Consider the following 24,368-nt stretch of genomic DNA (forward strand, 5'->3'; position numbering starts at 1 on the left):
GCCACTAGGTGAGTACTAATCAAGTTAAAAAACAAACAAACAAACAAAAAAATAGTTTAAGGCCTTTAACTCCAAAAGGAGCTGAAAACTGTGGCACAGCCCATGACGAATACCTAATATGCAGATTTGCACACTCCCATCCAGGGCTCCAAAAATCAGTCATTCTTTCTAAAGTTTGTCACACAAGACAGTCACACCATGGGCAAGCAACACTGCCAGATAAGCATTTTTAAGGTCTTCAAAAATTTACAGCAAAGGGCACTTCTGAGAAAGATATTCTTAAAAGATTTGGTTTTAAAAATAGACGCCATACTCACATTCAAGGGACATTCTTCACTTTTAGGCCTTTGTCACAAATCTGAATCTTTATTGTTCTGACATAAATGCTATAAACATAAGACTCAAAACAACAACTCCAACTTTCATGTCTCAGAAGAGGTGTGGTTCAATGCCCATATCACATGTAACAAGAAAAGTTCCTTAAAAAAGGAAAAAAATTATTTTAAAAGTCTTTCTTAAGAACGAAAATGCAATCCTTTTTCTCATTAGTTTGTGTACAGACGGGCACAAAAAAAAACAAACTTTCGCATTTTCTTTTGAATTCTCGCTATGATGCTTGACGAACCTTTTGCCATTCAACAAATTCATCCAGAAGTACAGGCCCTGCAAATGAATGAAGCGTGAAGTTATGTTTACAAATGCCTTTTATATATCTTCTCTCCAAGTATGAAGGTTAAAACTATTGGTCTAGGCAACATGCATGTCAATCCTACAATCAAATACTTAAGACTCAAAGAAGACTACAATTATCTCAGTCTAAAAGTGGGAAAAAGTGCACAAATAGCACCACATAGGACTACGAAAAGAGTGTTCCAGATATCTGACAAGTGCACTGCAATGAACAGGAAGCAAAGTCGTATCATAAATCAACACAACTAATTCCCTCTTGAAGCTTTCAAAATTGCATATAATTAGGACAAGGACCAAAATGGGATGGTTAATGCAATTTGGTCATAGAATGACGACTGTCAGCCAAGTATAGAGTGCAGACTCAAGCACCAGCAGCTACACTACTTCACAGTTAAACCAGAGTTTATTACAAATATACAAAATAAGAGTTTGCTATTTATACTTCCATTTTCAAGTCTATAGTTTCACACAGCAAACAGCTTCCCTAGATCCTCAACTAAACAGTCATACCCCTACATGCATACATTGCCCATAGTACTACAATTAATATCTACAGATAATTAATCAAAAGATTGATGGTTATCAGAATAGTTTTTCTATGCATCTTTGGAGATGAGATATTTTATACCTTGCAGTATTGTTTCTGTTACAGAAATTTGTTTTATGCAAATTGAAAACACTGAACTAATTGAATGCACTAAATATTTATGAATACTTACATGCACCGTCTTCATCATAGTTGCTAAGATCTGCATGGACAGTTCTGCTGAACTCTAGCACATTGTACCACTGATCCTTGTTCATAACTCTATACTTCGATTGCTAGGGAAACATTAAAATGTCAAGTGATGTTTGGTAATGCTGTATCCCATTTCTCATTTTGCTCATTTTTGATTCAATCATTTCCAAACAATTTAATGTGTAACAATGGCCACTACTCCCTTGGGTTTCCATTTTTAAAGAAATACTGTGAATTTACGTATTTCTTAGTTCTGAAACTACAAAAAAATGATTTCTTGAAAGACCAGTGCAAAATGAAATATCAGGGCATCAGGAACACACCACTCTTCCAATCCAGAAGTGGGGCATGTCTCAAATGCATTTCCGGAATGAAAGATTACAAAAAAATCTTCTTTCTTCCAGAGTACCGTTCAGTATGATCACAAGGACATCTACTTTGCAGCATTAATACTAATTTGAAGCCAGGGAATAGTCTCAAGCTTAGCATTCTTCACAGTCTACACAAAATCAGGTTATTAAGCCACTTGCACCTAAGCTGACCAAAACATTAGAGAGACAGCCAGAGCTCAAGGTACCTCCATATTGTATTCTGTATAAACCAAACTTGAAATTCAGCACAGAAGAGACTACTGGGGCTCTATTATTGAATGATTAACTTACTTTTATAATCTAATTAAGACAATTTTAATTGCTTTTGAGAAGAGAAGGGGAATGGGGCAAAGAGGGAGAAATTCTGCTATGCATACAAGAATCTGTTTCATGAGCACATTGAGCAAGGGAAGAGGGGCAATATGGATATGTTCTCGAGCAGAACAGCACAATCTCTGAAATACCGCCACGGAATAGCTCAACTGCTATGCCTTTATTTAAAAAGTCAAGGAAACTTGTACCTCCAGGTATTGATAAAATACTGAAAACAGTGGCCAAGTTCTTCCAAGCAGAAGAGCTAGCATGGATTTTGCAGTATCAATATCGAGACTTCGCTGGTCTTTATCCTAAGGTTGCATAAAGAAAGCACAAAAAATGCTCAATTACAAACTCATTGAATAATTGAAGCAAGAACTTCTCTAACACTCCAGTAGTCTTACCCTTGCAAAATCAAAGGCGTATCTGTAGATATTCTTAAAGGATGAAATGTCATTTAATTGTGACCGCAAGAAGTCAAATTTATTCTGTAATTTTTCTGTACAGTCACACCTTAAAATAGAGGAAAAACAAGTAACATTAAAGGTTCAAAACAAAGTATGTGGGCAATGAAAAAGTTCCTAGCAAACAAAAAAAATTAAAATAAATCAAAATGCAATCATCGTATGTATAGCAGTAATACTACGAAAGTGACTTAGAGAACACCGAACATGGTCAACATTTGCAGCTTACCAAAATGATGAATTCCTGGCTTCTGTAAGCCTTTTTTAAAAAGATGTTATCAGCAACATAAGGCAAAATATCTGCTTCACTTCCCAAATAGTAGTCTTAATAGTAGTCTTTTTATGCTATACTCTGCAATTTATATTCACACCCAGCACTACCTTCTCTTTTAATCACAATGAAAATTTAGAGAAAACATTATTCAGTGTGTATTAAAGTGGTAAATTCCAGCTGTAATAAGGGCTTTTTCTTTTCCCTTGGGGAAAAAACCCTAAATATACACCTAAACACTATGTATTTATAGGTGGTGGGATTGAACAGGCACTCTGCAAAACATTCTAGCCTGCTCATATTTTGACTGATAAGCCTATCATCTAGATTAGTCAGTAGCTATTCAACTGAAAACTATCAGGCTGTATGAGAAACATTATAGCTTCACTACATCAATGGATTTACAGGTCTCAAGACCAGAAGTTGTTTAGATTCCAGTATACACTGATTTCTATACTGGCATAAAAAAAGTTATTTACACCACTCTGTGTTAGTCTCACAAGCATTAACAGAAATAAAGTCAGTAACAAGCAAAAACCTTATTGAAAAAAAAGCAGCTATTATTCAGCTGTTATTAAAACCAACACAAATAAGTTGGTTTTGCTAACAATTCTGCAAACAGCAAGAAACTGCAAACATGGCTTCTCTGTCTCTCTCCCATGTGGCTTCTCTTGTAAAATATGAGATCATGACCTTATCTTTCCCTCAGCCAGAGTCTAATTTGGCTCTCTCCCCTATACCTGGCCACTCTTTTATTTCCAAAAGCTCAACTTAGTATAAAATTTGGCTCAAATTCTAAGGTTAAAAAAAACAGCCAGAAGGAAGTACTCAGACAATACAGCTGCTTACGCCTCACTTCCTCACACACAAAATTCTTTGTATTTACCTAGTTCAAACAATGGGTTCTGTGGAGTTTAATAAAATCATGAATTGTAATCCCTTTTTCTTCACCTTCATTCTTTTTCTTTGTAGGTCTTACAGCCTATAACTGACAAATACTTAAGCATGCTTCTCCTTTAACTTGGATACAAAGTTAAACACTCAACTCCTAAGTTATTCACTCTCCGATGGCTTTAAAGCAAATGTAGATAAACAGTTGCTTCCTGAGGGCTATTCGTTTTATCCTAAGGAGGTGTTTAAAGAAGTGAAATAAATTGCCCAGTAGAGGTACTTGTTTCTCTCTGCTGATCATGAAAAGAGCTTCAGGTGATTAATTTAGCTTCAAGCGCTCAGCTTTCATATATTTATATAAACACACATACATATAGTAGGAAACATGAGATACTTGAAACTTCACTTTTGCAGTTTAAGTCTCATAAGCTGCTACTTAGTGTTTGATCCACCTTAATTTTGACAATGCATACCGTATCACATACTTATTTTTATTCCTCCTCTTCCAAGAGCAAACTTGATCAGCATATCACGAAACCACACACAACAGGAATGTCACTTCAGGATTCAAACACACAAATGTTGGCATCTAACTGCAGATTTTATTTACCTATCTAAGCTTTAGCTGTTACCGTTCATACATGTCTAGCCAGCCAACCTGTAAGAGCAATTTGGGTGACCAGTCACTAGGTCTTAGGGCAAACTGAATACTGCCCTAGGCTCCACTCCACTGAACTAGATCTCCAAAGATTTGTAGTAAGAGTTGAAGAAATCCAGCTCTTGCACATAAATCACACATTCAGGTGTCTTACTATCGCATGAACCCTGTCCCTCATCATGCAATTACATCATGTGACATTTCATACATTTTGACATAAAGATTCTGTAAGGTAACACACTCTAGGCTTTTAATGCATTTTAATATAATTTCTCCATGCAAAAATTCTGTGTAAAAATGCTGTGTAAAAATAGTACTCTATTGCTTTAACTGTGTAAAATTCTCCTCCTTCAAAACTTATGTCAACCCTTTCCAGACAAACTAGATTTTCCTATTACAAATGAAATCCCATAGTATGATCCTCCTTTCAAGTTAGCAGAAACAGCACTACTCTATGGATTTATATTCTCTTTTTAAGCCAATGAATCCTGAATTCCTTGACATGTCACTGCTTCATCCAGCTGCTCAGTCTACAGCCTGCTATTAGACCACACCAAGAGGAAGCAAAACATATGGGCTAACTGATTCAGGCTTAGCAAAGACCTCTGGTGATAAGTCTGTTTATATAAAAATGCACACTAGTACCGTATTTTCTGTCTTAAACACATATAGCTTACAGCATGACTGGCTCTGTTCTTAAAAGAAACAGATGATTCCTAATCACAGCAAAGTATTAGAAGCAATCTATAATACTGGCTCTCAAGAGCTGTCTGATTCCATGCATCTAGGGGCTTTCATTCTGATAGACTAGCTAACTCCTGAGTTTGGGCATAAAAATTAAGTACTTAAGAGAAGTGAACAAATTATAGCCATTCATTGCATCTAAAAATGTATGCACCCAGAATTTAATCTCTGTCATCCTGAAATTTCAGGCAACTTAATCATTCCAGGTATTACTAAATTTAAGAGCTTCTGATAGTCACAAAACAATCAAGGTGTCTATCAGAAGCCTGATCTCAAATCAAACAGCATTTGCATGAGTGCAGAGTAAGTCACTTCCTCCATCTTGAATAACAGGGGGTACCTGGCCCCAAAACAACTGAAAATTGACAGGGCAACTATGCCAACTCCAAGGGTCAAATCAGACCCTCTTTCCCACCATGCTGTAGCTGCAACAGTAGCTCCCCTCATGTTTTGAATGTTAAATACAGTGTCATAACAAGTCACCCTTAAAACCTTCATGTACTGTAAGTAGTTTACTAAAGAAGAAACAAGAAGTGACAACTTAACTACGCCTCAAAAAAGCAGTTAGTTTTACAAATGAAACAACTTCTTCAGTCAGAAGATCATTTCTTCTAAAGTTCTTACAAACAGGAACAAGAAGTTTATTTATAAATTGAAAAATCTTAAGGAATCATAGAATAGAATCATAGAATCAAGAAGGTTGGAAGAGACCTTAAAGATCGAGTCCAACCTGTCACCCTAAACCTCATGACTATCTAAACCACGTCACCAAGTGCCACGTCCAATCCCCTCTTGAACACCTCCAGGGATGGTGACTCCACCACCTCCCTGGGCAGCACATTCCAATGGGCAATGCTTCTGACCTGCATTCTAATAAATAACACTACTAGCCAAAATTATTGTCATTTCAGTCCTCCTCTATAAAGCTTAGTATTCTAAAAGGTTTTTATGGATTTCTTTAATAAAACCTGACTTATTAGGGTTAGAAAAGACATCATTTGAGTGAACTCATCAGGTTTACTTGATGAACAGCAGTGGACATTTCTAGCTCTTGACTGAGCCAAGACTGAAAAGCAACCATTTTGGTGTCTTGCTGACAATGCACAATAAACTGAGATAAGAATAATTAAGCTACTGGTACAAACATAAAATTAGAACATTCTATTATATATGTAAAAAACATTCTTACTGTAATGAGGTCATTCCTTTTAACCATTCTTCCTTGGTAAAAAATCCCATGCTTTCAGCCTCTAGCTTCCAGGCTAAAACTAACATAATAATCTAGGGAGTGGGAAAAAAAACAAACAAACAAAAAAAAACGAACCAGGAGAAAAATGAGTCAGTATGTAAAAGGCCCATTTATAGATGTCTAAGAAGAAAGCTGTAAGCATTGAAACATTTTAGCAATTGTTATACATGCTTACACTTTGTATGTGTTACTGCGTAGTAACTCAGCAATGTGCAAGCTTTCTCTTAATTTCAATTTCTTAAAATGAAGTATTACTATAATAAAACAGACAAAAAAACTCTCATAGAGTCATGCATAATCAATGTATTCAGCTACAATTTCTTAGAGCAGCTCCTACAAGAAGGAAGATAAACAACTCTTCTTACTGAAGTCAAGAGTAAGTTTCTTAAAGTGTTATTAGTATTGTGCAAGAAACCTACATTTTCAGGCTCAACACCAATGTCTTCACAAAACTTTTCCATTCCTTCAGGACCCACAACTTCATCAGGACCTTCAAAACCAGAAAGAAATGAGATTGAAATTTATGTAACGTTCACTGCTCACAAAGATTGCACACAACAATAATTTGACTATACTGCATGCAAACTATATTTAAAAGCCCTGTATTACCCTATTAAGTAGCTTTTATGCTAGAACCGTTATATCAACTGCAGCATGGAAACATGTATATTACAAATGAAGTATAAAAGCACAACTACATCAGAAATTTTCTTGCTGTGCATTGCCTTCCCACAACAGCAGACAAGCTGAGTTTGTCTATAGGCAGGTTTTAAAAAAAACTCCATTGTCTCTCCCACTGACATGGCTCAACTCCAATGTCTGTGGTGGTCCACTGTTGTAAAGACAACTCAGGTACCACCACAACATGCTGAAGTTACTGTATGAGTAATGTTCTTCAAAGAGTTATTTTATCAACAATACTAAAAAGTAAAACAATTGCCTGAGGTACTATTACAGATACCACTCTTTCAATAGTATCAGTGTTGTAGCAAGTTGCAGCAAAGTGGGGGGGGTCAGTCTCTTCTCCATAGTAAAAAGTGATAGTACAAGAGGAAATGGCCTAAAGTTGCAACAGGAGAGACTTAGATTTGGTATTAGAAGAAACTTAACTTCTTTATGGAAAGGGTTATCAAATATTGGAATAGCCTCCTCATGGAGGTGATGGAATGCCCAGAGCTGGAGGTGTTGAAAAGACACAGAGGTGTGGTGTTAAGGGACATGGGTTAGCATCAGACTTGGTAGTTAGATAATGGTTGGACTCCATGATCTTACTAAAGGTCTTTTCTAGCCAAAATGAATCTATGATTATGGCTTTTCAATAACAGAGAAGAGAACGAATCTTCAAATAATATGTTTCATAGTGCTGAGTAATATGAAATAAGTAATAATGCCAAGCGTGTTAGACACGTACAAAGCAGAAAAACGTTTTTGACTGCAATGAAAGTGACTTGATTAGGACCACAAGAGTTAGTGTTATGCTGTCATTTTTGCATTTTCATGAAAAAAAAAGCCTTTAAAAGGGAGCAAACCAGTGAATTTAAAGAACATATATGGACACACTCTATGTTTCTCTGAATCTCTCTTTGGTTTCAGTTATTTCCATTAAGCTGGCTTCAAAATGACTCCTACTGGGCAACCATAGTATTATTAGCAGGCCTGTTGAAATGCTACTTCCATGTATCTTGGATCATTATGTTAATACTGTTTTAATGAATATGAACCTATGTAAAAGGTAAAGGCTTTATCTTACAAAACAACAGGACATTTTACAATGTTTTGGTAATTTTTGCTATTTATACACAGATGGAAGAGTCTTTTTTCTTTCTTTCTTTTCTTTCCCTTTGATGACACCTGTCTCCATCCATATCCACTACTGTTACTGTAAGCAGAACTCCTTTTAAGAATTTAGAAAATGTACTTTAAATTATATACTGTAAGATAAAATATAGTCACTAAAAACATTTGAGAATGGCTACTTTTACAGGAAAATAAAATGAGACTGGCACTTAAGATCATGAGCCCTACTTCCTGAAAAATGCTGCAAAGAACATTTTGCTTAGGTAAACAAAGCTAAACACTGCTATCTGAATTTGAAAAGCCCTTATGTGGAATGTGTTAAAAGTTGAAGTTATGAAGAGAAACACATACAAGAGTTCACAGGCAATAAGTACAAAAACAGAACATTGAATCTGGTTTTGGCCCAGAAATCATATGTACAATTCATATATACCTGTGTGTGCATGCATATAATTTTCTCTTTTAATGGAAATATTTCATCTTCTACAGTGCTTAATTTCACAGGAATTCCATTTTATACTAGAAATGCAACGTATTTTAATTATTAGTTAACTAATAAAGTATAACCTCCTACACTCAGTTCTTGACTCAACAACAAAACCCATATTTACAGGCCTTACAGAAGTTAAATGTGCCTGTGCATACTTTTATCAGAAGAAAATAAACTGAGAATTACTACTTTCCTCAGAACAGACTATACACTAAAAAAGTATGCCTCAAACCTGAATTAGAAAGCAGATTAAAAGACTCAGGAGTAGTTCATTACTGTGGAAAGACTGCAAGAAAAATATTAGTTCTGATAAACATACTCAAGCCACTTGCTGGCAGATAAATCATCAGCTCATTTCATACTGAGAAATGGACAATTTGTGTGTTTCTATCACCAACCAGTTATGATGGACTTCAAGTAGTAACAAAAAAAATAGTAACCATTTATAGAACCTGAATTTCTAACCATTAAATTGGCAAATAAGTGGCAGTAATGGCCTAATAAATTCTGCAAAATACACTGCATTCACTAAAAGCAACTATTACTTGGACAGCAATTGTAATTTATTTGAAAGAGGCTACTTCTAAACACTTTTGAATGAAACACTTGTTATTTAGAACATTAAAAAAAAAGTTACCAGCACGATTACTATTGGTTTTTTTTTCCCTATATGACAAACTCCCTGTAGAGTTTAGGTGCCAGTTTGAGAAGAGAGCTGGTAACCAGAAGGGGTTAGTCGCGTGAGTTTGCCTTCAGGCATCCTCAGAGCTACAAAGATGATTAGGGGACTAGAACATTTCTTACAAAGAAAGGGTAAGGGACTTGGGGCTTTTTAGCATAGAGATGACTGGGGGGGGGAAATCTTATGAATGCTTATAAATACTTAAAGTTACTTAAAGGGTGGGTGTCAGAAGGATCAGGCCAGTCTTTTTTCAGTGGTTCCCAGCAACAGGACAGGAGGTAACAGGCACAAACTTGAATATACCAAGTTCCATTTAACTTCTTTACTTTGAGGTTGTTAGAGCACTGAATAGCCTTCCCAGAGAGGTGGTGGAGTCTACATCTCTGGAGTCATTCGAAAGCCACATGGACACTGTCCTGTGCAACCTGATGCAAGTGAAACTGCTCTGGTGGGGAAGCTGGACTAGATGATATCCAGAGGTCCCTTCCAACCCCTATCATTCTGCAGTTGTGTCACACATTCTCAGATAGGAGAAACAGTGTAAGCATATATTTTATTTTGTAAAATAGAAAAGCAAGAGGCTTAAGTCATGAACTATTTCATAGAATTGTCAGGATTGAAAGGGACCTCAAGGATCATCTAGTTCCAACCCTGCTTTTGTGGACAGGGACACCTTCCAGTAGATCAGGTTGCCCAGAGCCACATCCAGCCTGACCTTAAAAACTTCCAGGGATGGGGCTTCCACCACCTTCCTGGGCAACCCGTTCCAGTGACTCACCACCCTCATGGTGAGGAACTTCTTCCTAACATCTAATATAAATCTCTCCTCCTCTAGTTTGGATTCATTCTCCCTAGTACTATCACTACCTGACATCCTGAAAAGTCCCTCACCAGCTTTCTTGTAGGCCTGGATACTTCAGATACTGGAAGGCCACAATAAGGTCTCCTCAGAGCCTTCTTTTCCCCAGACTGAACAATCCCAACTCTCTCAGCCTGTTTTCATAGAAGAGGTGCTCAGGCCTCTGATCATGCTCATGGCCCTTCTCTGAACATGGTCCAGCACGTCCCTACCTTTTTTCGTAATAGGGGCTCCAGAACTGGACACAGTACTCCAGGTAGGGGTCACTGTCCTTCCAATTTGACTGCAAACCAGATCTAGTCAGGCAAATAAACTTCCATGTAAAATACGCTCTGAAGAAAAAGACTTGGGGGTATGGACTGATGAGAAGCTCAACATGAGCTAGCACTGCACTCATGCAGCACAGAAGGCAAATTGTATCTTAAGCTGCATCAAGAGGATTGCGTCCAGCAGGTCAAGAGAGGGAATTCTTCCTCTTTACTCTGCTCTTGTGAGACCCCACCTTGAATACTGCATCCAGTTCTGGGCTCCCCATCATTACAAAAACACAGAGCTGTTGGACCAAGTCCAGAGGAGGGTCACAAAGATGATCCAAGACCTGCAACACCTCAGCTATGAGGATAGGCTGAGGAAGCTGAGGTTGTTCAGCCTAGAGAAGACACCAGGGGGACCTTATAACTGCCTTGCAATACCTGAAGGGATCCTACAGGAAGGGTGGAGAGGGACTTTTCATAAGGGTGTCTAGCTATAGGATAAAGGTAAATGGCTTTAAACTGAGCAAGAGTAGGTTTAGTTCTTCAGTACAAGGGTGGTGGGACTCCTCCCTGGAAAAGTTCAAGGCCAATCTGGATGAGGTCTTGAGCAGCTGAATCTAGCTGACAGGAGTCCCTGCCCATGGCCGGAGTAGATGATCTCTAAGGTCCTTTCCAAACTATGCCATTCTATGATCTCTCTCAGTGTCCTGACTTCTAAATGTCCACTTCAAATCAAGGAGCAGAATCATTCAGTATACCCTGGTTCTACACTGTACTGTCCAACATCAGTTACTTCATTTTAAAGAATGCCATGGTAAGTTATAAAGCATAAATAAAGAACAAGCACTGAAAAGGCAATGGTAAAAGTTATACTAATTCAAGTACATGTTATAAAGAAGCAAATACAGACATAATTTTTTGTCTATATTGGCATTAAAAATAAAGGCAAAACACAAATAATATTTGCTTGTCTTAAACACCACCGTATAGCTTTAAATATTAATTCATTGCACATTACCTGCATATTCATAAAACCAAGCCAGGCACTTTTTGCTTGAAAAATGTTCTTCTCCACTTATGACTTTACCAGAGGCTTGTGATCTGCAGTAGCTTAGAAGAACACAGAAATGTTAAATGTTATTTTAATATGAGAAATGGGAAATAATTTAAACTCCAAATTGTTTATTATTAGATCAAACTATTTAAACTGTTTCATGAAGTCAATATACATCAACGATGAAGCTGAATTTATTAGCAATGGCTGTCATCCAATTTCAGCAGTTGTGGAACATAAAATTACCTTGAAATATGACCCTCTCATAGCAATAAATTATTGCAACCATTACTTCTGAAATGCAAGACTACTGTTATCTTGTAGATATTAGACCAAAAAATCCACACACAGATGGTCAAAATATCACTACTCACTAATTCAAACACCTTATTATCTACTTATATTTATACAGACATTTAAAGTTAGGCCTCTAATAAGCAGCATGATCAAGAATGCTAGATATGCACAGATCCCATTTAGGTCAATAGGAGCTGCAGAGTTTGACATATTTAAAAGCCAGACTATTTATAGTTAAGTATCTAAATCTTGGAAGAAAACTCAAATTGTTTGCATTAAATATGTAACTAAATATCTGTAAATGCTATAGATGTTTGGTACGCATACCAGAACAGTAAAAGCAACCTCTCGTAAGACTAAAACTGCTCACAATACACAGCTCCCCCACAACATTGTCTTCATTATGTGACACACAACCCAGTTTGCCCAAAAATGAAATTCATAATTTATCATTCTTTAAAAGTTGAACTCATAGAATAACTAATTTATTCCAGTAAAAACACCAACGACTTTAGTCAGTAAGAAATTGCAGCACCTTCTAAATGCACAGACTTTTAGAATAAGCTAGGATTATTTCTAAGAATGAGGTGGAAGTTAATTGTAAGAGGATTTAAAATTATGCAACTCCTACACTGCAATTTTAAACTGAAAACAAAGTTGGAGAAGAATAGCTCAATTATAAGAGATGATGAACAAATTCATCTCCCAGGTATCTCTTTAAGCTTCACTGGAAAAGAAAGCAATGCTCTCCAAGATGAAGCCTTATGTGCTGAAAGCTGGATTTATAGATGTAGTATAGACAAACATCCATTGAATTGCTGTTAAAAATACAAGTCACCAAAAAGAATCGGAGCCATACAGTATGTTATTGCTCACTGATTTTATCCAGGTTAACATATATCCATTTGTAATCACAAGTTTAATTAAATAATATTATCAAGATATTGATATATAAGAATGCTATGTCAAAAACGCTCATGTAACTAACATTTTATGATCAGATAGGGTGAATTCTCATTTTCATCACAGCTTTTGCCCAGCAACTACTACCATCCTGTTATGGTCCTTTAGAAGCTTTCCAAAGAAAAGATCATAAAGTCAGACTATAAAATTTTGGTCAGCAGTGTTCAAGAAAGATGAACTGAAACTGGAACAGCTGCAGAGAAGAGCTACGATAAGCAAGGAAACTGAAAATAATATTACAAACCAGAAGAAATTAGCTTGTTTAACAAAATAAAGTATGAGACAACACAAGCGCTCCCTCCAAATACCCTGTGAGACAGAACCAAGAGGGAGAAGTCTTATATAAATGATAATGCAAGTACAAGAATTGTTATTAACTAGCTATGAATAAATTTTGACTGAAAAGAAATTATAAATGACCACAGAAAGTGAGCTCTGAACAGTTAACTGAAATGAACACAAAAACCAAAATAAAAGCCTGGGTACTTCTAAGCTCAAGTTTGGTCAACCTATGAGAAAGGCCATATGCCACAGTTTCTTGCAATAGGCATTCCTGATAGTGCTGATTTTGTAAGTCCTTTGTATTCTTATGTCCTCAGGACCTTTGTCATAACTACTGGTTTACTGACATACTTCGCAAGTTCTAACAGATGAAGAGACACAGTTACTTTATGGAAGTCACGCTGTAAGCTCCTGCCATATCATACTAATGGTAGTTTTCGACTACCATGGCCTAAGTGGATTTTTTAATGGCAGTTAATGAACAAGATGCTTCCGAGTCTTGTATTTTTTAGAAAAAAACTTTCCTGATTTTGTTTTGGACTGTGCTGACCTCCTTCGGATTCACTAGGGAAAAAAAAAAAAAAATAACGTAGACACTATGAACTGGCAACCTTAAAAGAAGTAGAGCTTCCTAACCCAAGCAAGAAGTCAGAATGAATGTGAAGACAAATGCTGGAACTGGCCCTTCTGGTACAGTGAAAGGTAAAACCAGCAGGGGGGAAAGGGAGCAGCTCCGTAGCGTTTCTCCCGAGTACGAACAAGCCAAACACAGACGCGGCAACCCACAGCAGCACACCCCGCCACTGAGACACGCTCAGCAGCCGAACACAGGCCCACCAGCACGATCAAGGCACCGCACGGAGCTGGTCGAGCCCCGCACAGCCTCACCGTGCCTACCGCCCCGGTGCAAGCCCCCTGGGCCCGCGGCCGCCGCACAAAGGAATGTCGCAGCCTAGGGGCACGCGGCGCGGAGCCGCCGCACGGCCGGGGCCGCCAGGGACCCGTCGTCCACGGAGGAGTCAGACACCCACGGCCGCACGCCCAGGACGTGACAGCAGCAATAGCTATGCTGGGCCTGTCCCGTCCAGCACGCTTTTACCAGACGGTACCTGCCGAGTTTACATTTCTTGAGGCCAGCATCATCCGCCGCTGCCGCCGCCGACCCCGAGGACTTCCTCTTCTTTTTCACTGGCATCGTCCTACCTCGGGGTGGGGCCCGCCCCGCTGCCGGGGCCCGCAGCCGAGGCCCCCCGGGCTCACTGGCCCCCGGCCGCCGCCGCCTCCCGAGACCGGCGATGAAGAGACTGCAGAAACCCTGTCCGGTTTCTGCTCCTCCCTATTCCCGGCGGGCCCTGTCCCACCCCGGTTCGCCGCGCGGGCACGTCCCACAGCCGCACCGGTCCCAAAAGCGGGTGTCGCGCCCGCGAATGGGAGACCGGGCGGTAGCAGCTGCTCAGGGAACGGCAAGCGACCCGGACACAGACACTGCTGGGAAGGAAGTGACAATACCACGGGGGCGGGCCCGCCGCCGGGGCCCCTCCTTCAGAGTGGGAGGAACTAAACTCGCGCGCTTCCTGCCGTGGGGCCCCGCCCGGCCCTACCCACGTGCGTGCTTCTTCTCCGTGAGGCTGGTGGGCGGTGGGTCGTTGCTGGGGTTTGGCCAGTCAGCCGGCTGGGGTCGTTTGCTCGAGCGGGTGGCTCTAAGGGCGGGTGATGGTGCCGGAAGCGAGCTCGGGCACGCAGAAGAGTGGGTGTTTGCACAGTGACATAAAATGAGTGCCCCTCGGGCAGTGCGGGGCCAGCGGGAAGCACCGGGCATGCTGCCGGGCAGTGTACCCGCGGGACAGGCCGACAGCTCTCTGCCATGTGGTTGCGTCGGCTGCTTGTGGAAAACCGCTTTGCAAGGGTAGCATCTGCGACCAGTGTGGTGCGGCTGGAAGACGAGTTAAAAGAACAGGTTCAATATGGCAAAGTGCAAGGTACTGCAACAGGGTCGGGACAGTCCTTGTTATCGGTACAGGCTGGGGGATGATGAGCTGAGAGCAGCCCTGCAAGAAAGGATTTGGGGGTACTGGTGGACGAAAAGCTGGATATGAGCCAACAAAGCGCACTTGCAGCCCAGAGGGCAAATTGCATTGAGAGAGGTGATTCTGCCACTGTTCTGCTCTGGTGAGACCTCACCTGGAGCACCATGTCCAGTTCTGGAGTTCTCAACACCCGAAGGACATGGACCTGCTGGAGTGTTTTCCTATTGTATGAATAAAGGCTGAGAGAGCTGGATCTCTTTACCTTGGAGAAGAGGAGGCTGACCGGGGATCTTACTAATACTTACAAATATGTTAGGGATGGGTGTTGGAAACATGGGGACAGACTCTTCTCAGTGGTCCCCAGTGAGAGGACAAGAGGTAATGGGCATAAACTTGAACATAGAAGTTGCATCTAAAGATGAGAAGGAATGTCTTTGAGGGTGGCAGAGCACTGGAACAGGCTGTTGAGAGTGGTGATGGAGAGTCCCCATCTCTGGAGATGAAATTTCAAGGCCTGCTCGATGTGTTTCTATGTGATCTGTTAGGTGATCCTGTTCTGGCAGGGACAGTTTGACTGATACCCAGAAGTCCCTTCCAAATCTTACCAGTCTGTGATTCTGTGGTCCAGAATAGGGCCACAAAGATGACTGGAGCATCTCTTCTACAAAGGCTGGGAGAATTTGGGTTTTTCAGCCTGAAGAAAAGACTGGGGAGACCTTACAGCAGCATTTCAATATCTGAAGGGGTTCTACAGGAAGGCTAGGGAAGACCTTTTAGAAAAGCATGTAATGTAAGTAGGTTTAGGTTAGACATAAGGAGGAAGTTCTCCACAATGGGGCTAATGAAATATTGGAACAGGGTGCCCAGAGATGTGGTGGAGACCCCATCCCTGCAGACATTCAGGGTCAAACTTGATGGGGCCCTGAACGACCTCATCTAGTTGGAGATATCCCAGTTCACTTGCAGGGGCATTGGACTAGATGACCTTTGAGAATCTCTTCCAACCTAATGCAATGTGTTCTGAGCCAAAAAGAGATGGGATTTCACCATAAAGACTCTCTCAGTTTGAGGAAATTGCTGAAGGCATTGGCAAACATTGAGTGACAGCTAAAGCGCTGACTAATGAAACCCTGTAAACAAGCACTGGCCAGCTCCCCGCTGGGCTCCTGGCATAAAGTACGAACGTGGCTGCAGATCATCGCGATTCAGATTTATTCTGTGGTGTTAGTTGGTGGTATTGCTGCTGCACGCTCACAGTGTGGCTTATTTCCAGCTGTCCCACGCAGCCTGCCTCAGCCTTCGAGGCCCAGTCTAGCTCGAGAAGCCGGGGGCTGTGGGGTGGGTGTCCCTCAGCCGGGAGGAACCACAGGCTTCCGCGTCTCCCTGCTGCTACTGGCCGGCGTCTGAAAGGCCTCAGCACTTGACCACCACCTCTTGGGGCCGGGAGCGCAGCGGGGGCAGCCATCTCTCCCTGCCTTGTGGTACAAAAGCAGCGCGATCCCGGGAAACACTGACTCATTAGCGGAAGCTAATCGGTAACGGAGTAGGGCGGGGGGCGAAGGAAGCATCCCAAGTACTTCGGTGCTCCGTAATGCAGCTGATGACAAGAGAGATGCTTTGACGACTCCGAGACGAAAATCACGGCCACGGCCGGCTGAGCTCCACACCGTGCTGGCACGCCAGCTGCTCGCGCCGCTGGGCTCAGCCCCGCCTCGCCCCACTCCTCGCTCATCCTCGCCCCGCCCTGCTCCTCCCCTCGTTCATCCTGGCATGGCTGCCGATTACCGAGCGCGTCGAGCGTCGTCTTCTCCCCGGCTGCTGTAGCGGCGAAGCTTTTGACTGTAGCCACCCGGATCACGCTCGCGAGCGCGCTAGGGCCGCCATTTTCAGTCACCATAGTGACAGGTCCTGGCAACGCAGGGACGCCGGGAGGCCTCGGGCCTCTCTTCGTACCAGGGCGCGAGCTGTCGTGCTTACCGCCGCCTGCCCTTTGGGTCTTCGCCCATCAGACCTCCATGTAACTCCCGTGGGGTTCTGGATTCACCCTCGCCTTGATCCTACTTGGCGGGGCTGCGTCCTGCCAGCATGGCCGGGGAGGGAGACAAGAGGAAGCGCTTTATTTCGGCCACGGCTGCTAACTTCTTCGGGCTGGATCCAGCTGTGGCTTCCGCTGCCCTGGCCGCGGGGCTTCATTCCCGTCCGGAGCTGACCAACTTTCTCGATGATGGCAATGAGTTCCTTCTCGTTGTGCAGTACTCGGGCACCCAGCTCACCGCATCCAACAAGGTACAGTAGTTGTCCAGCCGAGCGTGTGCAGGCACGTATGGATCCAGTGTGTGCAGTGCATCCCAGTGCGCCATTGGGGATGCAGAGCCGGGGGTCCAGCCCCGGTTTAGTGGCCATAAAAGGCTGGTATCTGATTTGGGAAATAACTTCCTACTGCACATATCTGTGCTGGTCTCAGTTTCTGCTACATAAAGTCCTGGCACGAGTCTGATAACCCTATGGTCAGCTGTGTGATACATTTGTTAGTTGGCTGGGCCCATGGTGATAGGTAATTTTAATGTGCTGTGTATTGTTGCTGTGTGAATGCGATGTAGCCTGGAGAGTGGCATGTTTTCTGGCCACAAATGGCAAGTGGGGTCTAATGTGTAGGTTGTTTGTGGACATGCAGGCAGGTGACTGGAAGGATTGCATTGCCAATGTCCATGAAGGACATGTAGCCCTATATGTGGTGCGCTGGCTGGTATTTGACAAGTTCCAAGGTGGATGTTTGTCCAAATCATGCATTTTGCTGATTGATGTGTCCAGGTTCTTTGTGTGAAATGCCCTGCTCAGTGTTTGTGTTCAGCAAGTAACTCATCTGAGTGGATACTGCTGGGTGTGATGTGGTGTCTGGGTGTGTGGTGCTTGTGAGTAATATAGGCAAAGTGTGAGTCTTGATCCCATCATTCTACTGTGATACCAGATACACAATGTCTATTAAGTCAATGACTATTTTTCTGCACTGAAGACTAGCATAGGGGGTCTTTAACATGTGAACTGTTGTGTGGGCCAGTAACTTACAAACCTCCTGGTGTAATTATCTGGGTAGTCTGTGAAGTCTAGTACATGTAAGTATATTCATGTAAGAATGAACATTTGCAAGGACCAGTTTTTGGAGTGTGCTGCAGGGCCATTGTCTGATGTACAAATGCTATTCCACACAGCAACTGTGCAAGATGGTGTAATGTATACCTATTGTCTCAGTGAAGCAATGTCTGCAGGTGGTGGGCTAAAAACTTGGTGCTATCCAGTAAATTTGAAAGCTGTTCATACCATACTAGCCCTGTGTTTCTTCTAACAAAAAAAAGGTTCACAGATGTTTACAACTATGCAGAATTTGGGATTATCTTTTTGGTATTGTTTTATCAAATGTTTAAGAGTACTTATGAATAAATTTTATGACTTCTCAGACACAAATAGTTTCAACAATTGGTTCTATGGCAGTTTTTGGAACTTTATCCTTAAGATGGACTGTGAAGAGAGCAACAGTCATGTTACAATTTAATGATTTTGCTGATAAAGGAGCATGTCTTTCTCTGTCCTTGAGAAATCTGAGATTTGCAATCACTATTCATTTACAGATTCAGGGGAATAATCATATTTAGAAGAATATTACCAAAGTTATGCATTGTAAAAATGCAGTAAAAAAAGATAAACTTCCTGCTTATTTTTTTTCAAGACACAATATGGAGTTTTTTGTTTCGAAATTGAAATAGTGAAAAATGCAATATGTATTTGATATTGGAATTCAGCTCCTTATGAACTCAGGAATGAGTATAATAAAAGTTTTCATTTTCTGTGCAAATCAGGTACTACTAGAATGTTATGAGAGCCCATGGGGAGTAATATGGTATTTGATAGTCTTTTTCTTGTAAATAATTTGTGTAAGTGGTATACACAGTTCAATATGTACCATATGTAGTCAATATAATTTCTTAAACAAATTCTGCCTTCTTGATTATTACAGATTGAAGCTACAGATTCAGAGAATAATGTGTTGGTGTTCTTTAAGCTACGACCCGATGTAATTACAGAAGAAAATCTTCATAGTAACATTCTCGTGTCATCTATGCTAGATTCACCAATTAACACCCTTTATCAAGCTGTACGACAGGTTTTTGCACCAGTGTTACTGAAGGTGAGCAGTATGCCATTTCAAATGTTCTGCAGATTTATATCGAACTACTGAAATTGCATAGGATGTTTCCTCTTCTGAGATAACTATTTTATGTTGTACTTCACCTCCAATCAGTAAAAATGAAAGGAGGATTCTGGTTGTAGGTATGCCTGACTAGAAATGTGGAATACATGGGGCAGTGGTGGTTAATGGAGACGAGCTCCTTACCTCCTGTCCACCAGTAACTCCAGTCTTGTGTCCTTTCCTTGTTTTAGGTATATTTATGTTTTTTACTAAGTGTACAGCTCTGTTTAATGCAAGCTATGATCCTTTAATACATGGCAGATAAGTGTTGTAGGCTCTAAATTAATTTGTAATGATGCATTTTTAATGGTTGTGCTTTTTAAAAATATTCTGAGGCTTTTTCTTCTGTTCCACTTAAGAACGTATTTCCTTTCTGGTTTTTTTCATGCCAAAAATTATGTCCATGGCTGTATTTCATAAGCTGAGCAAGCAGAGTTTCAGCTTTTCAATATTTGTAATTTCTTACATATCATAGAATCATAGAATCAGTCAGGGTTGGAAGAGACCACAAGGATCATCTAGTTCCAACCCCCCTGCCATGGGCAGGGACACCTCACACTAAATCAGGCTGGCCAGAGCCTCATCCAGCCTGGCCTTAAACACCTCCAGGGATGGGGCCTCAACCACCTCCCTGGACAACCCATTCCAGGCTCTCACCACTCTCATGGGGAAGAACTTCTTCCTCACATCCAGTCTGAATCTCCCCACTTCCAGCTTCATTCCATTCCCCCTAGTCCTGTCTCTACCTGATATCCTAAAAAGTCCCTCCCCAGCTTTCTTGTAGGCCCCCTTCATATACTGGAAGGCCACAATAAGGTCTCCTTGGAGCCTTCTCTTCTCCAGACTGAACAGCCCCAACTCTTTCAGTCTGTCCTCATAGGAGAGGTGCTCCAGCCCTCTAATTTTTAATATCCTATTCTATCAATTTCCAGTTTCTACTGTCAAAGTAGACTCCAAATCTGTTTAACTTAACAAAAATCATTAACAAAGAATTTCAAACACATTTTTTTAGATTGCCTTTGTAACTCCAACAACTAGCTTATGATTTTGTAATAAAAGTTGATTTACATTATTATTCTGAATTAAGTGAAAATAATATAGCACTTTTCTTGACTTTAAGTAAAAATGAATTATTAAATCATCCCACGGTTAGGACTAATGGGAGGGAAAGAGTAATTATCACGACTCACAGTTTTCAAAATTTTCATTGCAGGATGAGAGATGGAGTAAAACATTTGATCCCAAACTCCAGAAACTTTTAAGTGAACTTGAAGCTGGTTTGAGTACTGTTCTCAGGAGATCAGATCCTAATTACACAGGAACAAAATTCAGTGAAGATGATGTGCGAGGTTTGTTTTGCAATTATTCCTTTTATAGTAATTTAAAGAATTTAAAGTTAGGAGTAAATTATTTACAAGTAGACTTTTCAGTCTTCATTATCCCAGTGACTGCTGAGTGTGAAATATAACAGGTTGTGGTGAGTAGACTGGAATTAATAATGATCAGCTCTGGTCTCTTGGTATGAACTGCATCTATTCAGAGTCAGATGTTGAAGGATAATTACATCCTCATATAGTAAAAATCTGCTGTACAAAGTATTCTTTTGTGACTGGTCATGTATTTAATATTTAATCATTTTCTGTTATTATTTGCAGCTATACTTACACCAACAGATGAATTTCAGTTCTGGATAGAATGTGCTCATCATGGAAGTAAATGGTGTAGTAAAGAGAGAGCTTCTCATTTTAAAGACCTGTTTGAGGACATTGCAAAAGTATGTTTGATCGGTGATACATTTGTAGACTCAGAAAAAACACACTTTGTATGAAATAGATGTCAGTATATATACATTCTTGTCAAATATATGAATATGTAACTATTTAATTTTCTTTTCTTGGGCAAAATTTTCCTTTTATTAACACATGTGATTTCATGTGACAATGGTGCAGGTGAATGCTAGTGTTTAACTGGGAGCAGATTTGACCATCGAATAAGAGCTGATACAGAAAAACAACAGTGTGCTACAGTTTATGAACTGGAAATTGAGTAATGAAATTATAAAAAGGAACACTAACCATGCAGATGATAATAATGAATGCTACCAAGCAAAATTTTTAACACCTGTAAAGTAATTGTTTGAATAATGGTTTGAATATCAGTGTGTTCTTCACATGAGCAAACTTACAAAAATGCTTGTTTGTTGAGAGCATTATGCCATATTCTGTTAAACTGTAAAACTGAGAAATTAAAGCCATATTCAGAAAAGTATAAATGTTTCTGCAATATTAGTTGAAAGGTAATCTATGTAAGGATATTTTTTTCCTAGGATTATTATAACTTGGATAGTCTCTCCTTATTTGAAGTTGTGGATTTGGTGGAAGCTACCAAGGATACTGTTGATGGTGTGTGGAGACAAACAGAACATGATCCTTATCCACAGCCACGCATGCATAATCTCTTGGATGTAATAGGTAATCCTTTATGGAGTCTTTTTTAAATGAAGTTGAGAAAAAAAGTAAAATGAATCATTAATCAGAGACCTTCCTCCTTCTAAAGCAGCAGTGATAGCCTGCAGCATTAAGGTTCTTTCCTCTTTTAAATACGATCCATGAATACTATTTGCCTTACCCAGTAATTCAGCCAATTCTGGTAGTTGTCTTCACACATGCTTGGGAAGATGGTAGATAGTAACAAGGTGGAGTTGGATACCGTTTAGTCTGTGGACTGGATTTGTCTTGCTTCACTTTGGCTCCTTGCCTTTCCCTCAGAGGAGAAAAATTAATTTAGATTACCCCCCATTTGAAGATTGATTCAGTCTGTGTAGAGGAGAAAGCAGGACATGAAGAGACATCGCTTCTCATTCTCTTAACAGCAGTGCCACATTCTGAGAGAGGCATAAGACAGTGAGTTTGCTGCTGCTGGCAGGGGAGAATTACAGGGGGCAGCCAGCTACTGCCATCGCTGCTGATAGACAAATGTGTTCATGTGTGGATTACAGAATGCAAATGCATCAGCTTCCTATGCTGCACCAACCTCTGTTTAACTTGGAGGTGTTTAAGAGATGTATTGAATCTGAAACAAACTAATGAGTTATCGGTACATTTGTGTGATTTAAAATCAAGATGTTACACTAATTTTTTAAAAAGGTGACTGTAATGTGGTGTGATGTTTAAAGGAATAAACACAACATACTGCTTTTGTATACAATTTTGTGTTCTAGGTGGCTCATTAGGTAGATATGTGCAGAGAAAATTATCAGCTTTGAATTTGTGGGAGGATGCTTTTCACAATGTTAAAGAAAATCTAAAGGCCGGCATCTTGATTTGCGAGCAGTGGGTATCAGCTTGTGAGTACCTAACTGGACAGCTCTGGCAACGTTATGCTCTACATCCGTGGAAAAATGAGAAATATTTCCCTGAATCGTTAGCCAAACTTGGCAAACGTCTTGATGAGGTAAAGATTCAGCTTACACACGTATATTTCATTAGAAACAAAATTAAACAACATTGTTTTAAGTTACAAGGGGAATTAAAACACTTCTGTAACATTTTCAGAGTCAGATAGCATTCTATGATTCATGTTTATTTCACCTCTTCAAAAGTTTCGTGTAAAACGGAGAGGGATGGGAAGTGCTGCTTGTGCATTTTGTTTCTGTATCTAAGTTGTCTGTAAAAATATGTTGGATGTCTAAAATATTTTTTCCGTTACAGGTGCTAACTGTTAGAACACTTCATGAAAAACTTACATTCTTTTTACCAACTGGAGAACTAAATGCCTTATGTCTTACCCATGTTTTTGAACCCTTTGCTGGTCTAAATCCTATACACTATAATCCTTACACAGAGGTATAATGATTGTTTTTAATTTATTCACATTTTTTCTCTAAGTTTGTGTGACGTATATAGATAATATATGAAGTCATTGTTTCTAGCCACTGTGGAAAGCAGCAGTCTCTCAGTATGAAAAAATTATTGCACCAGCAGAACAAAAAATAGCAAGCAAATTGAAGAAATTTATTGCAGAAATTCAGGACAGTCCTCAGCAGGTATGGATATTTTTCAATTCTGGAAACTTTCCTAAATATAAAGTTACTGAATTCTTGATGAGTCACTTTAGAGCACAGGAATAATTATGTAGAACCAGACAGTACTTAGGAACAGCACTAATGAGTAGTCTCAGAATATGTTTAATTTTTTAAATTTCATCTTCCAGCTTCTTCAAACATTTCAGAAATATAAGGAGCTAATAAAGCATCCAAATATTAGCAAAGAATTGCTTTTTGAAAGGGAAACATTATTAGCAAGACTTCAAGATTATGTCAAAGGTAAAAATGTGTTTAAAACTGTTCAACTGCATTAATCTTTTTTCAAATACTGGAATTCTTTATTTAAGAATTATGTCAGTATTCCTAATATATATTTACAACTGTAGCAGTAATTTTAATCTTTTTCTGTTCAGTTTCTGGTCTAACATGAATCTTTTGCTTGTGTTAGACTACCAGACAGACTTTGAAACTCGATGCCATGGTGTTCCTGGTGATGTGTCTGGACCACTGTCAGGCAAAAACCTTTCTGAAGTTGTCAATAATATTGTATGGGTACGGCAGCTGGAGCTGAAGGTAACAGATTCTGTTACTGTTTAGACAGAATGTTATCACAGAATGTAAAACGTGGTGTTTGAGATTTCTGTGGGGAATTCCCCACAGAAAAATTGTGGAATTCCCTGGAGTTATACAATCAAGATTCTTTATCAGTGGTGCTGCTTTCTATGTTGGATCTTATTAACTGACCCAGAAAACAGTAATTTTGAAATACATGAAAGTGCCTGCTTATATAACTTAATTTTTTCTAGGAAAAAAAAAAAGACCAAAATTCTGAGAGGAATTTTTTATTGTTGTTAAATTTTACACCCCAGTCTGCATTTAAAAAGTACATCATTTGAGACTTAAAGATTAACAGATTCTGACACCCTAATTATGACTTGTTGCTACTAACTTGTGTAGTGCCCTCTTCAAATCAGTGCCTG

General features: G+C 40.0%; 2 protein-coding genes across 2 annotated transcripts in view; one reads left to right on the plus strand and one right to left on the minus strand.

Moving 5' to 3' along the window:
- Positions 1 to 419: 419 nt before the first annotated feature.
- On the minus strand, positions 420 to 14,265 carry DCUN1D5 (defective in cullin neddylation 1 domain containing 5). Its single transcript, XM_054383119.1, is given in 10 exon segments — positions 420 to 663; positions 1,410 to 1,512; positions 2,322 to 2,426; positions 2,520 to 2,628; positions 6,333 to 6,424; positions 6,812 to 6,882; positions 11,493 to 11,580; positions 13,600 to 13,621; positions 13,623 to 13,634; positions 14,180 to 14,265. Coding segments are annotated over 10 exon segments (744 nt in total). The 3' UTR covers positions 420 to 607.
- Positions 14,266 to 17,182: 2,917 nt separating this feature from the next.
- Positions 17,183 to 24,368, plus strand: part of DYNC2H1 (dynein cytoplasmic 2 heavy chain 1) — a 155,798-nt gene continuing 148,612 nt past the window's right edge. Inside the window, exons 1-10 of the mRNA XM_054390673.1 lie at positions 17,183 to 17,383; positions 19,110 to 19,280; positions 20,557 to 20,692; positions 20,999 to 21,117; positions 21,670 to 21,814; positions 22,564 to 22,796; positions 23,054 to 23,188; positions 23,275 to 23,388; positions 23,556 to 23,667; positions 23,837 to 23,961. Coding sequence (XP_054246648.1) covers positions 17,183 to 17,383; positions 19,110 to 19,280; positions 20,557 to 20,692; positions 20,999 to 21,117; positions 21,670 to 21,814; positions 22,564 to 22,796; positions 23,054 to 23,188; positions 23,275 to 23,388; positions 23,556 to 23,667; positions 23,837 to 23,961 — 1,491 coding nt within the window. The remainder of the gene's footprint in view (positions 17,384 to 19,109; positions 19,281 to 20,556; positions 20,693 to 20,998; positions 21,118 to 21,669; positions 21,815 to 22,563; positions 22,797 to 23,053; positions 23,189 to 23,274; positions 23,389 to 23,555; positions 23,668 to 23,836; positions 23,962 to 24,368) is intronic.

This window comes from Indicator indicator, chromosome 1, assembly GCF_027791375.1.
Source record: "Indicator indicator isolate 239-I01 chromosome 1, UM_Iind_1.1, whole genome shotgun sequence".
Lineage (NCBI taxonomy): Eukaryota > Metazoa > Chordata > Aves > Piciformes > Indicatoridae > Indicator > Indicator indicator.